This window comes from Phodopus roborovskii, unplaced genomic scaffold (genome assembly GCF_943737965.1).
Source record: "Phodopus roborovskii unplaced genomic scaffold, PHOROB, whole genome shotgun sequence".
Classification (NCBI taxonomy): Eukaryota; Metazoa; Chordata; class Mammalia; order Rodentia; family Cricetidae; genus Phodopus; species Phodopus roborovskii.
Window position 1 is genome coordinate 20,821,716 of NW_026126460.1, and position 17,186 is coordinate 20,838,901.

At 45.0% G+C, this 17,186-nt stretch overlaps 1 protein-coding gene across 1 annotated transcript in view; it reads right to left on the bottom strand.

Annotated features, from left to right (window-relative positions):
• Positions 1 to 17,186, bottom strand: part of Nhej1 (non-homologous end joining factor 1) — an 86,232-nt gene that overhangs the window by 1,533 nt on the left and 67,513 nt on the right. The window contains exon 5 of the mRNA XM_051190182.1: positions 89 to 206. Coding sequence (XP_051046139.1) covers positions 89 to 206 — 118 coding nt within the window. The remainder of the gene's footprint in view (positions 1 to 88; positions 207 to 17,186) is intronic.

Here is a 17,186-nt window from a genome sequence, read left to right on the forward strand (position 1 = left end):
TTATATAGGTAGAACTGCTAAATCCAACAGCACAGACTTAAGCTCTAACTCTTCCCCAAGCAAACCAGCTGTGACTGGAAATACTCACCAGGGCCTTGATGCTTCTGTCCTGCTTGGATCTGTTGTTTGGTGACGGCCACATACAGACTCTGCAGATTCGTGGCAAATGGCCTTCCATCACCAACAGTGCATGCCTCTGGCAATTTCTAGAAGAAAGGCAACATTGTCATTGGTCTGCCCTGCTAGAGAAAAGAGAGGTATATCCCACTGACAGAACTGCCATTAGCCCCAAACAAATCTGTGTGGAGAAGTATGACCTGATACAGGGCTTCCATTTGAAAGCCTGCTGGCCTGCTGACACAGAGGGTTCCTGAGAAAGAAGACACTCTCTGCTGAAAGGCCACTTGCCATGAAGTCAACTGTGCTTTCCTGGGAACACTGCCCAGGTCTCTCTTTCTTCTTAAGAGATAACCTGTTGGGGGGCTGTTTTAGGAAACTATCTTCCTGGGCTGGGGGTACAGTTAATGACCGAGTGCTTGCCTAGCATGCACAAGGCCCTGGGTTCAATTCCCAGCAGCACCTCCATACACAAAAGGAAGTAAGTCCCTGAGCTGCACAGCTAGCTGTCTTAACTAAGTTTACTCCTGAACTTCCACAGTAGAATGAGAAAAAGAATGAAATACAGATGTGGGAAGGGAGCAAAATAGGGACAGCAGACTGAGAAACAAGAAAAAATTATGGTGGCATGATGTTTGTCAGTGTGGGAAAGTACAGTGACAGCTTTGGAGATCCACCTGCCATCTCATGCGCTATAACCCAACCGTGCATACTACGCTCCACATACCGCTCAGTGCGGTGACACTCCTCCCAAGGAGGTGAGAAGTGTTTTGAAGAGTGAAAAAGGTTCCTCCTATATAGTCTATTAACATAAACACACATGTAGTACATTAGATGTTATCTTTGCATTAATTTTTAGGCATATATGCAAACATACACTCAGGTTAGAAGACAACCTGTGGGAAATGGTTCTCTCCTTCCATCACACGGGTTCTGGGATGGAACTCAGGTCATGAGACTTCACAGTCGGCACCTTTATCTACTGAGCCATCATCTTACAGGCTCTAGAAACAGACTTTTGGTATAGCTGTGGAAGTATAATTTCCTGAGAGGGGGTGATTAGGAAAAAGTTGAAGATTCCTTAAGAAGGTGATAATGACATGAAAGTTGAGAAACTGCTTAATTATACATCACCTTTGCCGCGGGATGTATGACTTTCAATCACAGCTACATGCTTTGCCTGACTCTCTTTTCAGCTGAACTGAACTGAAAGAATGGCCGAAGACTGAACAAAACGCGGTAACAATGTGATAAGAGCATGATGTCTGGTGTCCTGGTGTCCCAAACAGCTGCACTTCAGAGTCCTAGAACGGGTCCAGAAAGTGCTTTGCCTGTCCTGAGGCATGCCAACAATGATGGTTCCCAGCCACATTTAGCAGGTCTAGGAGAGTAGTTAGGCCAGGAGCCTACATGAGAACCAACCCTAAAACCCTCAGCCTGCATACAACAGCTCATGCCAAACACATTTCCTGTGCTATAAGAACTTTGTTCTTTAAGGTGCTGGGCATCGAACCCAGGGCTTCACACATGCTAGGGGATGCTCTACCACTGATGCTGCAGCCCCAGCCTGACGTCACTTCTGAAGCCCACTGAGGGGAAAGAACAAAATGGGACCTTGCAGGAAGCAGTGAGGTGGCTGCTGGATCACTGGAGATCTAGTGAGGCTCCTTGATGGGGTAGAGGTTGAAGAATCTGTGGATCCACAGGGGATAAAAAACATCCATCTTAAGCCAACCTCACCTCCATGAAGACTACCCCAGGCTTGGCCTTTCTTTCATTTTATTGCAACATAACCCAGGTTTCAATAAGGTTGGGACTTTCACTGGAAACCACAGACAGTGAATCAAGGAGCCTAGAGTCTAAACTTTGCCTCCAGCAGTAATCCCAGAGAGTTATCATATGGCCATCTTCAGCTACACTCCCTGAGGAGTGACCTGAACCTGAAGGCAAAGCAGCAGGCAGGAGTACCTCTCCTCCTCCTCTGTACTAGCTGCAACTCTCTAACCCCTACTGTAGCCCTGTGCCAGACGGGCAGCAGACGCTGCAGCAAAGAGACCAAAAGATGCTCTCCTTTCTTCAGTGTCTGGGTCCTTTGCTCAAGAACCGTATCTCTTCTTGGGTCATTCACATACAGCTTAGAAGGTACAGCACAGTCTTCACAAAATGGGCTTGGCAGAATGCAAGCAGCCCAGGGTCATTGACCCCTGCCCTTTACATGGAAGGAGACAGACTCATTTTCTAGGCTGATCTTTATCCAGCTCATGAAGTGCTAGAAGTAAAAGCCATTCAAGCGTGGCTACCCTGGACCTAAATCCAAGTCTAGAACCCGATCTTGGTCCCTCCCCTATTCTCCCCAGAGAGATCTGGTCCTGTAGTTGCCAATGGCTATCCTGCTCACACATCTAGTCTCAGAAAAGTACTAGCGATATCATTACATTTACTAAATGCCTACTGTATGCATTGCTCTAAGTATTTTAAATATTAACCCATTTAAAAAAATCTTTTTCTTTACCACTTTTCTGTCACCTAGGAGAGCTCCTCACCTGCTGAGGGCTCATCTATTTGTGAATAAATGAACAGGATAGGCATTAGTATGACCCCATTTGACTGAGATATCTAGGCACAACTAGTAAGCAGAACAGAGTTAAGTTCCAAGCAGTTTGTTTTCAAGATATAAACATAAAACCATTACTTGTTTACTTCTCTGAATGACAGATTTAGTCAACATGGAAATCCAGCCTTTATCAGGATCAAAATCCACAATCTCTTACATCATACTTTATCTGTTATCACTAAGGTGACAAGAAAAACCAAACAGATTAAAAAAAAAGAAGAAGAAGAAAGAAAAGAAGCAACTGAATGTAGGAGGAAAAATTAGCAAATGGTACAGACTGGAGCCTTTAGGGGCTGAGCCACGGTAATCTATTTGCAGTGGCTCTCCAGCATGACTGAGTCCCTGGGCATCCTCTCAGAACAGTGAGAGAGAGAGAGAGAGAGAGAGAGAGAGAGAGAGAGAGAGAGAGAGAGAGAGAGAGAGAGAGAGAGAGAGTTATGTGGCCTCCTGAGTTAGGAAAAGAGCAACATTAGCTCCCAGGACAGGACAATGGTAGGGGTGAGGTGGGGCAGGCCACAGAGATCAAAGCGAGAATGCTGGGCTTGGAACTAAGCAAAGTAAATAGTGTCTCCTGCTGTAAGTACGCCTAGCCAGGAGCACCGTGTACCAGCATGGAGCGGGTCACTGCCCAGAACGGCAGGGCAAGAAGAGTCAGGTGAGCCTACTGCATAACCCATTCATCTGATTAGCTTAGACAGTTCTAGCTGGGGAAAAAGTGACTGGGGTTATAGACAGCAGGCACTAACTATAGGAGGAGGTTCAGGGGATGGTCACCCCAGTCCTTCCATCCTCAGAACAGATCTGAGTCAACAACATAGCCATAAAAAAACCCTACCTTTGATAATTCACATTTGCATTTGTATGATAGACAGATATTTTTTTGTTTGGTTTTGTGTTTCAAGTGATATGCAGTAACAGAATTATAAACCATGGTGACAGGAACTCAGAGAAGAAAGAGGTGAAGTCCAACTGAGAGTCCTGGAGAAAGCCTCAGAAGCGGCAACGTCAAGATGAACCTTGAAAGGTAGGCTGAGCATAGTGGAAATGTGCGAGGTACAAAAGTGTGGAAAAGTGGGTGTGTGATGCAGAGTGCAGCTGCAAAGCTAAACTCGTACCCACTGGATTGCAGCCCACTTTCTCTGAATCAGGGTTATGCCCATGGAGATTTCCTTGTGTTTCTTAATTGGCTTCCTCTAGTTGATGATGTTTGCAATAGCTTTCTTGGCACCAAAGTAATACTGAAACAATGATGTGAATTCAGAACTTCCTCCAGGTTCCATTTTTAGATTTTTTTTTACATTTATTTCAATTCCTAGTCCTTCTTCATCACTGACTTCAATAGTCATAAGCATTACATGTATAACTCTCCCATCCTCCACTGCATAACCCTACAGTCACCACTGCATAACCCTCCCCAAGACACTGCATAACCCTCCCCCAGACACTGCATAACCCTCCCCCAGACACTGTGTAACCCTCCCCCAGACACTGTATAACCCTCCCCCAGACACTGCATAACCCTCCCCCAGATACTGCATAACCATCCCCCAGACACTGCATAACCCTCCCCCAGACACTGCATAACCCTCCCCCAGACACTGCATAACCCTCCCCCAGACACTGCATAACCCTCCCCCAGACACTGTGTAACCCTCCCATTGCCAACAAATGTCTGCCTCCTAAGATACTTCACTAGGACCCTGGCTCCTGTTTAAACCTTGTCAGAAACTTTGGGAAAACCAAAGTGAGAACCTCCATGGGGCATCTTATTTTCCTTTCTTGTCCCTTGTTGTAGCCCATATTTGTTACTAGAGCTCACCTTCTTTTGTGGTGTTTCCTACTCTCATCAAGTCCAAAACACATACCCAGGAGTGAAGAAATTCAAGGAATCCTAGAGGATTGCTGACAAGATCCCAATGGGCACTTTCAATAGAGATGAGTGGTCTGTCCTCCCCCCCCCACATTCTTTCTACTGGGATGAGAAAGGCTCATGCTTACTCACAAGCTCCCCTCAGGATATGGACTTCTGTCTAAGGACAGATCTGATAGATATAAGGACAAGGGGAAACAAGCTAACCAGAACCCTCCAGCATCCTCCTTTGGGTTGCTTCTGGCATGTGTCCCAGAGGCTTGCATAGTTCTGAGGCCCAGGGACTAACACTCACCCTGTCACAGCCACCAAGTTTAGGTCCCCAGCATGATTTCTCCAAAGGTAAGAAGTTAACTCTGCTGTCTTCCTACAGAGCCCACACCTCTGTCTGGGACTCTGGTGATAATTCATTAGCTACTCTTAGAGACAAGAAGCAGCATTAGAAAACTCCTCTAAGGCATTAACCACCAAAAGGATTGCCAAAATAAGCAGCCAGGAACATGACAAATTATTTAGGAAGCATCTGATGAGAAAGTCTCTTCAAAAAACATGACCATCTCTGCCAAACTATTCAAGTCTAAAGAATGCAGACCTTCTGCTGAGGTCTCAGGACTGCGCAGGTGCTGCCCTCTTGAGGCTTACACTCTACAGAGAAGACCAGTGACAAACAGGGCTAATTTTATACTCCCAGGGGCTAGCAAGATGGCTCAGTGGGGTAAAGGCACTTGTCCCCAAGCCTGATGACCTGAGTTCAATGTCCATGACCTACATGGTAGAAGGAGAGAGGCAAGTCCCACAAATGTCATGTCACAAGTGTTACCCTATTTCTCATTTTCTCTCTCTCCCTGTCTCTCTGTCTCTCTTTGTCTCAGCCTCTCTCTCTCTCTCTCTCTCTCTCTCTCTCTCTCTCTCTCTCTCTCTCTCTCTCTCTCTCACACACACACACACAGAGTCTTGAGAAAAAAAGAGAAGAGTCCATGAAACAAAATAACTTAGCTAAAGTATTGTGGAGTGGGGTAAGAATTTTATGCACTGTTTTATTTGTGTGTGTGTGTGTGTGTGTGTGTGTATGTGTGTGTGTGTGTGTGTGTGTATGTGTGTGTGTCCACGCCCCCAGAGGTCAGAAGAGGGTGTCAGATCCCCTAGAGGTGAGTTACAGTTACAGGCAGTTGCAGGCAGCTGACGTGGGTGCTGGGAACCCATGCTCAATCCTCTGGAAGATCTATTAACTACTGAGCCATCTCTCCAGCCCAGCCCTATAAGTTTTAAATAGAGGTCAAGGAAGGTATCATGCAGTACATTTCAAGACACTCTAAATGGAAGTGAGAAGCCCTAGGTTTGAGCTCCAGAAATGTGTAAGAAACAAGAAAAAGGAAGCAATGTGAGGTGACTGGTGGGCCCACAACACCCAGTTCCTACATTTAGCACCTTGTTTTGAGAAAGCAGGGGAGGGGAAGAGGACAGTGGGGACAGCAAGAGGCTGAGATAGAGAACACCTATGCCACAGAGCTAGACAGGTGTCAATAGAGAACGGAGCAATCATTCAGGAAATAGATGGTCTTCCCTTTGCAGGGCACACTGGGACATTGTGTAGCTCAGGGTGGCCTCACACGTGTTACATTGTATCAGGGACTGGCTTAAAATCCTGCTCCTTCTTCCTCCACCTCCCTTATAGGCATTCACCACCACGTAGGGCCAACTTCTGAGCCTTCTCTCGCCTGGTGCTATTCCTAGGCCAAGCTGACTCAGGGAATGTCCAGATGACACACAGAGAGAAAGCAGGGTTTGCTCTCATTAACTCGTTGTGACTGGCATTCCAAATACAGGATTTCCAAATAATTTAGTGATTAGTCAAGATGCAGGTGAGGAAGAGAGCTCAGGTTCACCATCTCCTACCACCATGCTGGCATGTTTCTTAATCTCTGAAGACCAAAGAGTAAGGGTTCTGCATGAGAAGGCCTGGGTCTAGATCCCACCTCTGCCAGTGGCCTGCCCTATCATCACGGCTGCTCTGAGAGCTCCTGTTCCCTCACCAGAGAAACAAGACACCCATACCTACTTTGGGAGCATGGTGCATGGATCCTGGAAGATGATTAATATTGGCTTTTTAGGAGATTTTTAAAATTATGTGATATGATATATGGAGGAAGGTCTATACATGTGGAGTATGTATCCAAAGAGGAATCCAAAGAGGAAGCTGGACCCTCTGGAGCTGGAATTAATTATAGGAGGCAGTGAGTCTACCCGACCTGGACCAAACTCTGGTCCTCTGCGAGAGCAGGAAGTGCTCCTAATTGCTGAGCCATCTCTCCAGCCCTTGGCGTTTGTGAAGGACAGCTGCTCAATACAGGTTATGGCTCCCCATTTCCCACACCAACTCTTGTTGATTCTCAAAAATCGCCTTTGTTCTCCCACTTCCCAGGACCTGCTCAGGAGGTCAAGGCTTCACCCTCATTCCATCTCACCTTTGTAGGGAGGAAATGGGGACAAAAGAAATTCAGTTATAACTCTCTCCATGAAACACACAAAGCATGACCTCCATTGGCATGCCATGGCCACATGTGTACACACATGTACACACAATTTAAATAATTTTTGAAGTATTAAGAGATTCCAAGCTATCTAGCAGTGTTTCAACTGGGAATGCTTTCTCATGACTATTGATATTTCCTGCTTCCTAACAAGGCTGGGGAAGGGCTCTGCTACATAACTGCATATGGGCTATTTGGAACACAGAAAAGCATGTCCTCCAATCCGTCGTCAAAAGGGTCGACAGCCAAATGGCTTTGGGTGGGATTAATCTCTTGGGTTCCCCAGAGTATGAGAGGACAGTAGCACAGCGATGACACCTGGGCTCCAGATGACAACTGTCCCATCCTCTTTTCCACAGCAGCTTGTCCACATAAACCGTTTCTGAGTTTTAGGCAAGACCTAACCACAAGGGGTTCCCCTGCTTTGTTCCTCACTGTCTTAACAGTCCCATATCAGATGAATATAACCAAAGTACCCTGTACATAATTATGAAGATTTAATGATGAGACCTGAGTTTTGTATAAATAATAGTCACTCATGAAGAGAAAAATAGTCGACCCCTCTATCTGCTCAGATGAGAAACCTTGGTGTCTTGGGAAAAGAACACACAGCATCCTAAGGACACACTGTCCTTGAAGGTCCATGTGTGAGATCAAAATACAGCTGACACTGCTCAGTGTTTGGTCTGACTTAGCTTTGTTTGGGTCTGTGCCTGTCACAAGGCCACCTCTAACTATTCTACCATGCCACCACTGACCTCCACAATTAGCCCCGTCGCTCCTAAGCATCCACACAATGCTGGGCTAGAGAGAAAAATAACACTGAACAATCTGGGCTTCATCTTGTGTTTAGAGACCTTACAGCTCCAGGCAGATAGTCAGGTCTGGTTGTGCTATTTAAACTTCTTCAGTTTGAGAAGAAGGAAGGGGAGGAAAGGCCCGAACAGGCTGGAACAGGACTTCCAAGACTAAGGATTTTGGATATTTGCTTGGTTTGGTTTGAGTTTTTGGACAGCATCTCACTGGGTAGTCGGTGTTGACCTTGCTGGTGATCTTTTTGTGAATGTCACCACACCTGGCTAACTTAAAAAAGCGATGTGGTGCTGGAGAGTATCACACACACTAAGCACACCCTCTACCACCAAGTTAATAGCTGTTGTCAAGAATAACTAACTTCTTAAGTTAACCCAGCAGACCTCCATATTTACCTTATCAGCCAGGCAGTAAAATATCCTCATCTCATATATGAAAAAAGCGAAGGCCCAAAGGATTAATTAGTTCTCCCAATGCACAGAAGAATGAGGACACAGAAGATCCAAAGGGGTGACCTTCAAACATTCCCCATGACCATTAGGCAGAAGGTCTCAAAGAACCATCATGGACAAGTCCATTTCTCTCCTGAGAGAGGGGAGATCTCCCCCGTTCAGAGATCCAGCAGCTACTAGAAACTAGCTCTGTGTGCCTTCTTAAGGCCCCACATGACCCAAGCTGCAGAGAGAGGGAAGGAACAGCATGCCTTCTTGAGGAGGCGAGCTGTGCTTACCCTACACAGCCTCCCAGGGCACCAGGAAATCGCAGAAATGACTGCGGCACAGGGAGAATCTAGATTCTGAATCGCCTTTAGAAAGAAGCACAGCCTCTCAGAGCATTGCAAGAAGGCCCCAAAGAAAAATAATGGCAGAGGGAGTGGAGGTGGGGGGCGGGGCAGCAGCTCTCATAAGAGCCCTTTGTGGTGGCTGCCTCTGAAAGGAGGTTTTGCTAGACAAGGTGGAACTTCTCAAGGTGACAAGCAAATGGCACAGACTAAGCTGTGACCCTCCGCTCACTCCATAACCACCCCCTCCCCTTTGGAGAGCCAGAGCCCAAACTGTCCCTGGAGCCCCACCCAGCCTCAGCACAAACCATGGCTTTCTAGTCTGCAGAGCAACTAATGAGTGGCAAAGGGGCTCGAGGGAGCAGAGTGGTTTCCTGGGGGGATGAGTCCTCTGAGCTTCCAGAAAGTAGAATCGCAGCTCCAACTCCCTTTCCTTTGCTTTGCCCCCCACACCCCCTTTCTTTGCCCCAAACAAGCAACTCCTGTCCCCGCAGCTCCAGCTGGCCTCACAGGGGGAAGGGCAGTCTCAACATCAGGTTATCACCTCTCTCACATTCTGCTACCTCAACATCCCTTCCCAAATGGAAATGAAACAGTGTGGTGCAGCCACAAAGGGAAACGCATCAAGTTTAATAACGACCTCATAACTCTAAGACTTAAAAGGCCTAGGTCTGCCCTGAGCCACAGCCCTGTGCAGACTTCTCTGCTCCCCTGGACTTGTGAAGATGAGAGGATGGTCAGCTGGGCCTGCAGGCACAAAGGTGAAGTGGGGGACCAGCAGTGTCCTCTGCAAAACCTCTGCCACCAGGGAGATTCTCTTTCACCAAATTACATGCTTGACAGCTGAGCACACAGCCTGCGCAGGGTTCAAGGGCTTCCTGCCTTCACCTGCCTGCTGCCTGCTCTCTACAGGGTGTCAGGGTCTTCTCCCTGAGAAATCCTATTCCACTGGATGACGTACCACTTTCCCAAACACGCACAAGAGAGCACGTGCACACACGCATCAGTGCAAACATACTTGTTCATCAGGTACTGGAAAATATGTGATCCAACCTAAACTCTCACAATATTGGGGCCAGCAAGATGGCTCAGCTGGTAAAAGTACCTTCCCTTGCAAGCCTGACAAGCCTGTTCAATCCCTGGAATCCACAGTGGACAGAGAAATCTCTACATGTGTTTCATGAGCACATGCGCATACACACAAATAGTAAAAATGTTTTAAAAACGTAAACTCCCAAACACTGCTTTACAGGAATAAACTGATGTGATCACCTTGAAAAATGACTTGGCAGTATCCACTAAATCTAAATATTCACATATTACCCGGGAGCCAACCATTCCAATTCACTGTGCTCATTCAAAATACAAAGGGACAAGTTGTGGCACAGTCTCACACTGAAATAGTACACAGAAATGAAAAATATGCCACATGCATACAATGGATAACTTTTATAAACAGAGTGAAAGAAGTCAGACAAAAATGAATGTATGCGATATGACCGCATTTAGATAAAATTTAAAACAGGCAAAAGTAATAATTACATGAGAAGTCAGGACATTGGTTACCCTTCTGAGAACTGAAATTTTATAATTTTTTGATACTTTATTTTTATTTTATATATATGAATGTTTTGCATGTATATATATCTGTGTACTACATGTGTACAGTCCCCATGCCAGAAGAGGGCATCAGGTCCTTTGGGACTAGAGCTATGGTTGTGAAGCCACCATGTGGGTACTGGGAATTGAACCTGGTCCTCTGGATGCTGAGCCATCTCTCCAGGATTCCAGTTTTTAATTTTTGATTTGGGTGCTGGTTACACAGCTGCTCATTTTGCAGCAATTCTTCAAGTTAGGTACTTATTGGCATTTTAAAAAAAATATTCAACTTATATTTTAAGTTGAATTATCTTGTTGTTTTGAGACAGTGTCCTTTATGTAGACCTGGCTGGCCCAGAGCTTTTACACAGAGCAGGCCAGCTTTGAGCTCATAGAGCTACATCTGCTTCATGAGTGAATTAAAGGCACTCACTACATACCTAGCTGCATCTTATATTTTGATTCAAAATATTTATTAATAAAAGAAAAGCACACTCCTGAAAGCAGGTAAGTTAAGTCCTCAAAGAGACAACAATAGATCACTCTATGACTGAAATGTTCAACTATGAAAATACGGTCACACAAAAATGTGTACATTTTGGGGAATATGGCTAAGGGTGTGGGTTTGAGGAAGAGTGTAACCCTGGGTCCAAACCACAGAACAGTCCACAAATACTCACAGCAGCATTGTTCACGATGTGGAAAAGGTGGAGAGAATGTAAACACCCACCAGCGGATGGAGGGCTAAACAAAATCTGGGCTGGTGAGATGGCTCAGGGGGTAAAGGTGCTTGTGTGAGCTTGGTGACCTGAGTTCAGTTGCCAGAACCCATGGTGAGAAAGGAACCAACTCAAAGGCTGCTCTCTGCCCGCCACGTGCACACTATGATGCCCATGCCCACACACATCATGCTGCGCAAATACTTAACGTATATTCAATCATCATAATAATAATATAAAAATGTTAAGTTTTTTTTTTAAAGGGGCCGCTAAGCTGAATAACCTAAGTCTGATTTCTGAGACCCACATGGTGGAAGGAGTCAGCTGACTCCTGCATATTGTTCTCTGGCCCCCATGTGCTTGTTACAGCACCCCACACATAAAAAATAAGTAAACAGAACTAACTAAAAATACCCCTCGGCTGAGTGGGCTGGAACACACATTTAACTGCAACACTCAGAAGGCAGAGGCAGGCAGATCTGTGGTTTCCAGGCCAACCTGGTCTAGTTCCTGGGCACCCAGAGCTATACAGTGAGACCCTGTCTTAAACAAACAAACAAAATAACTTCCAAATTTGTCAAAAATCGATAGACTGGAGTTTTATTTATTTTCCATAAGCAGGCATGGAGTACTGATACTTGCTTTCAAACATGGGCCTTGAAGGCACAATGTCAAATGAAAGAAGCCAGGCACAGTAGGCAGGCACACAGCAGGCTTCCACTGTATGGGATACACAGACCGGCCACATCCCTGGAAAGAGAGAAGGGCAGGGTTTCTAGGGACTGGAGAGTAACTGCAAATGCATGTGGGATCTCTCTGGGGTGATGACAATAGATATTGGTTACAACTGTTTAAATCACTGAATGGTGCATACATCTTTAAAAGCATGTATTTTATGTATATGAATGTTTTGTCTGAATATGTCTGTGTACCACACATGTGCAGGTGCAGTGCCCACAGAGGCCAGAAGAGGCATTAGAGTCCATTGGTGCTGGAGTTATATGTGGCTGTGAGACACCATGTAGGTACTGAGAACCAAGCCTGGGTCCTCTGCAAGAACAAGTGCTCCTAACTGATGAGCCCTCTATTGAATGCATTCTGATTATAGCTCATTTAAAAAAATTATTTGTGTGTATTGATGTTTTGCTTGCCCATACGCCTGTACACTACATGCTTGCCTGGTACTACAAAGTCAAAAGAGCTTGGTCCCCTGGGACTGGAGTTACAGATGGCTGTAAACTACCATGTGGGTGCTGGGAATTAAACCCAGGTCCCCTGAAAGAGCAACAATGCTTCTTAACCACTGAGCAATCTCTCCAGCCCCAGCCATTTTCTTAAAGGGTTATAAAACAAATAAGTCTCCACTATCCCATCTTTACTTATTCCCCATATAGGTCCCTCTCTTAGGAATAACCCGTCAGGCTCCGAGTTGGCCTGGACAACTTGTTTGTTTTGAGACAGGGACTAACAATGTATCACCTGGCTAGCCTGGGAATTCAGAGAGCTGGGATTAAAAGCAGGAGCCATTACACCCAACCCCTGAACAACTTTTAAGTAGTTCAGACAGGTCTCAGCCTCCTGAGTAACTGGGCTATCAGGAGTGAACCACAATTCAGTCAGAATTGTGTCTTATTTGTTTGTTTGTAGGCAGGGTCTTGTTCTATAGCTGTGGCTGGCCTGGCATCACTAGATAGATCAGTCTGGCTTGGAATTAGCACCAGTCTCCTCCTGCCTCAGTCTTCCCAATGTTCTGGGATCTAGACACTGTGTGTATACATATTTATGCATTTGTGATGAAGACCAGAAATTGATGTTGCATGTCTTCGTAATTGCTTTTCACCTTATTTTTTGGGTCAGGCTCTCTTACTGAACCTGAATGAACCTGAAACTCACCAATGCGGCTAGACTGCCTGACTGGTCAGTAAGCCCCGGGACCTCCCTGTCTCTGCCTCCCCACCCCTCCACCACCCCCCACCCCCCGCACTGGGATTGCAGGCCTGTGCTGCCACACTTGGCTTTTTTATGTGGATACTGGAGATAGAATTGAGGTTCTCATAGTTGGTGTGGCAAGAACTTTACAAGCTGACCATTTCCCCAGCCCAGAGGCCTAGACAGACTTTAAAGGAAATCAACACAGTCAGTAGCACAGATACCCAGTGCCTGAGCAACTGGAGTTGAATTGTGGAAGATCTCAGAATTTAGAATCAAACCGGCATAGTTTTGAATCAATCCACCACCTAGATACTTGCTATATTATCTTGGCCATGCAATTTAATTTTCTTGTGCTTCAACTTTCTCACTATATTAATAAAATAAAGGCTGCAGGTGCTGCTGAGAGGTAGAGTGGCTGGCTAGCATGTGTGAGGGCCTAGATTTAATCTCCAGCATCAAACACACACACACACACACACACACAAAATAAGTCCTTATCCATGAAGACTGTCACGACTGTCAAAAGAGACAATGTAAGTGACATATTAATTCTGCTCCCTTGTGAGTTCCAAACACTTGAAGGCAACCAGGAAAGATACTTAATTTCAGCAAAACAGTGGGATTCTGTAGTTCAATGGCTAACACTTAAATCTCTAGGTCTACTACTTCATCTTTCTAAAACCTTTGTTCCTCCAGCTGTGGACAGGGAATGATAGTTCTATTTTTGTTATGGAGTTATTACTAGGATTAAGTGAGATAATGCAAAGTGTTCACTATAGTGCCCAGCCCTAGAAAGTACACAATAAATACCAACTGTTATTCATGCAGTCACTAAACAAAATCATTGAGTACCCACTCCCAAGCTGTGTCCTGAGCTGAAACAAGCTTCACTGCCCTCAAGAAGCTCATAGTCTGGTTAGGGAGTCAGACACATAAACAACCAATTGTTCTCATGGTCAGCCACACACTGCAGCCTTTGATTCAGTCAATAGCAGCAGATCTGGGGCATCGTGGAACAAAGCTGGATATGTAAGGAACACTATGGGGAGGGGGCAGCGGTGAATGGACCCTTCTTTCCCCACAAATTGCCTATGAAAGTCTAGATAAACAGCCATGCAGACTTCCTCTGTGGCATTACTACAAGCTGGGCTGAAGAACATTTCTTTCCTATCTGTCTTCCCTGCTCTCACAGTGGCTGGGACCTTCCCATCACTCAGGTCACTGATCATCATAGCATCTGTAATATCTGCTTTTGGAGCATTCTGTCTTTTTCCTCAAAACACCTATAACATTTTTAGTTACTCAAGTTCTTTTTGTTTTTGAGACCAGGTCACACATTTAGACTGGCCTCAAACTCTCAATCCTCCTTTCTCGATCCACCCCCCCCCCCCGAAGATTACAGGAGTATATACCACTATGTCAAGCCTCAATTACCAATTGTTCAAAGGCTTCCAATCTCTCCCCTAGGCTATGAGGTTCTAGTATCCAAGAACCATTCGCTCAGACAATGTGTGCTGAGTACCTACCACGTGCCAAGCCCTGAACTAGGTGCTTGCAGTTCAGATAGGAGCAGAGATATGCTCATGGAACTTACAGTCTATATTCATTAAAAAGTTTTGAGTTGGATGTTTCTTCCAGTTCTGGCTGAGAACCCTATTCTGATTGGTCTGGTTAGATATGAGTTCTTTTGAATTTTTAAAAAGCAAGAAGCTAGAAAACAGTGCAGGGAACACAGTGCCTCCTGGAGTCCTGGATACCCAAAAGCTTACCTAGGGCATACAGCACCATCACAGAGTCATTTTTGCAAGATCTTCCCTATGGAGCTGTGTTGTGCATTCTAGGTGTAAGCATGGTAGATAACAAGCCAGAGATATATTGGCTAGGTGGAGGGTGGGACAGAAAGTGTGGAGCAAAGTCCTCTTAGGTTCTGGAGAGATGAAATAACAAAGCCTCAAAACACTCAGCCCTCCACAAATGCAGTGTCCTGAGACTCCCAGGTGGTGGCTGCTCACAATCTGGGTTTCTCTATTGCTGAGTCTGACTTCATCTGAAAGGCTGCTTCCTGTTACATTCTAGCCTGAGGTCTAGAGATGCTGAATTCAACTCTAGTGAAAAAATATGCAGTAGCAACTCCCTAGAGAGGCCAAGAGAATGTTTTTCCAGGGCTGGAAGACAACAGCATTAGAAGGCTCCATGAAAAGGTTGCTTCCAATTCTTTATTAAACAAAGAAGGGAGTGTGCATATAAAATTAATGAAGCCTGGCATGGTGGCACACTCCTTTAATCCCAGCACTTGGGAGGCAGAGGCAGGTGGATTGAGTTTGAGGCTAGCCTTATCTACAGATCAAGTTTCAGAACAACCAGGGATACACAGAGAAACCCTGTCTCAACTCCTGTGCCCACAAACAAACAAACAAACAAACAAACAAAATTAATGAATAAACCCTTGCTTAACAGCAGGGAATAATGTCCTGAAAGTAGAATCAAAGACAAAGTCTCAAACCACAGAAACACATATTCAAGAAGGATAGGCCAGCCACCTTCACTGAGCCAGGCTATTCTGGGTACAAAGAAATAAACAAATGTCTATGTGTTTAGTAAAATCTTGAGTTCTGTGGTACTGATCCTTACACAGCCTGCTTTGACAGAAAATTGGGAAGCCCATAGGATTATCCAACAGTGTCAGGGATTTTTTCTTGCCCCATCTCCAGCTCCCTACCCTTAACCTGAATCAGAAAAGACCAGAAGCAATGGTATGCATCAGGTGGTTTCTGGAGGAGACAGAGTGGGATAAAGGCACGCCCATAAACTCTAAATAGCATACTAGGTTGAACAGAGGAAGGAAATCCACAGGAACCAGCCAACTAATAGCTATGGTCCCAATGACTCCTGCCAATGACCTGCTAGAATCATGGGGGAACAATGTTTACGAGTAATCTATATTAGCTTGTCCTGTGAGAATGAAATGATTTTTTTTTTTCCATGCTAGGAATCAAATCCAGGACATCATGCATTCAGGGTAAACATTCCACCTAGTTGGGAAAAATGAAATTCTCTGAAAATCTCTTCATTCCATTTCCAAAGTCAGCCATAGGTTAAGAGAATTTTGTCCTTAGCATCAATCTCTTCTGATCCTCTTTGGAAAGACAGCAGGCATTATGTTGTTCTGGTATAAGAATTTTGCATATTTTAGATAAACATTCTAAATGCATCTATTACAGATGTATCTTGGAATAATCTCTAATTTGGAGAAAACAGATATGTAAGAATAGTAGCTCTCCCAGAATCACTAGATACACACACACACACACACCATTTAGCATCAAACTTTGCTATTTCAATCCCTGTGTTTTCTTACCATATAAATAATTTGTATCACTGTGTGTGTGTGTGATGTATGTGGATACATATGGGTACCTTCATGCTACACACATGTGGAGGTCAGAAGACAATTTTTGTGGAGTTAGTTATCTCCATCTTTCTGTGGCTTCCGGAGACTAGACTCAGGTGTCAGGCTTGTGTAGCAAGCACCTTTGCCTGCTGGCCCATCTTGTCCTTTCATGTCATATTAATATGCTACTTAACACCACCAAGTATACTACTCATTTTGGATGCACATTGATCTGTCTACCCTTCATAACCTGGCTCCTTCAGGGACCATAGCACACATTTTTTGAGATGGATGGTATAATATGACCAAGGAAGGGAGAGTTTTACATCAAAGGTAATGACAACAAAGTTAACTAGGGTGGCCAGCATAGGCATGCTCCCTGAAAGCCTCCCTTGGAGTCAGGTGTGATAGTGTATGCCTGTAATCCCAATACTTATAACCCTGGGGCAAGAAGATTGAAAATTCAGGGTTAGCCAGGGCTACACATAGTGAGATGCCTCCACCAGAAGAGAAAGGCTGGGGGCTGGAGAGATAGTTCAGCGGTTAAGATGCAGAACATCCAGGTTGGTTCCCAGCACACGCATCAGGAGGCTCACAAATGCCTGCAATTCCAGTTTCAGGAAATCCAACATCCTCTTCTGCTTCCTCAGGTAACTGCATGCATGTGGAGTACATACAAACACTCACACACATACATATGAAATAAGTATATCTTTAACATATATTGTTAAGTCAAAAATATTAAGTTGATTAATTGAAATTAATTGTGGTGAGACTATTTTAGATAAATGCTTTTTTATTCATATGTGTTTATATTAC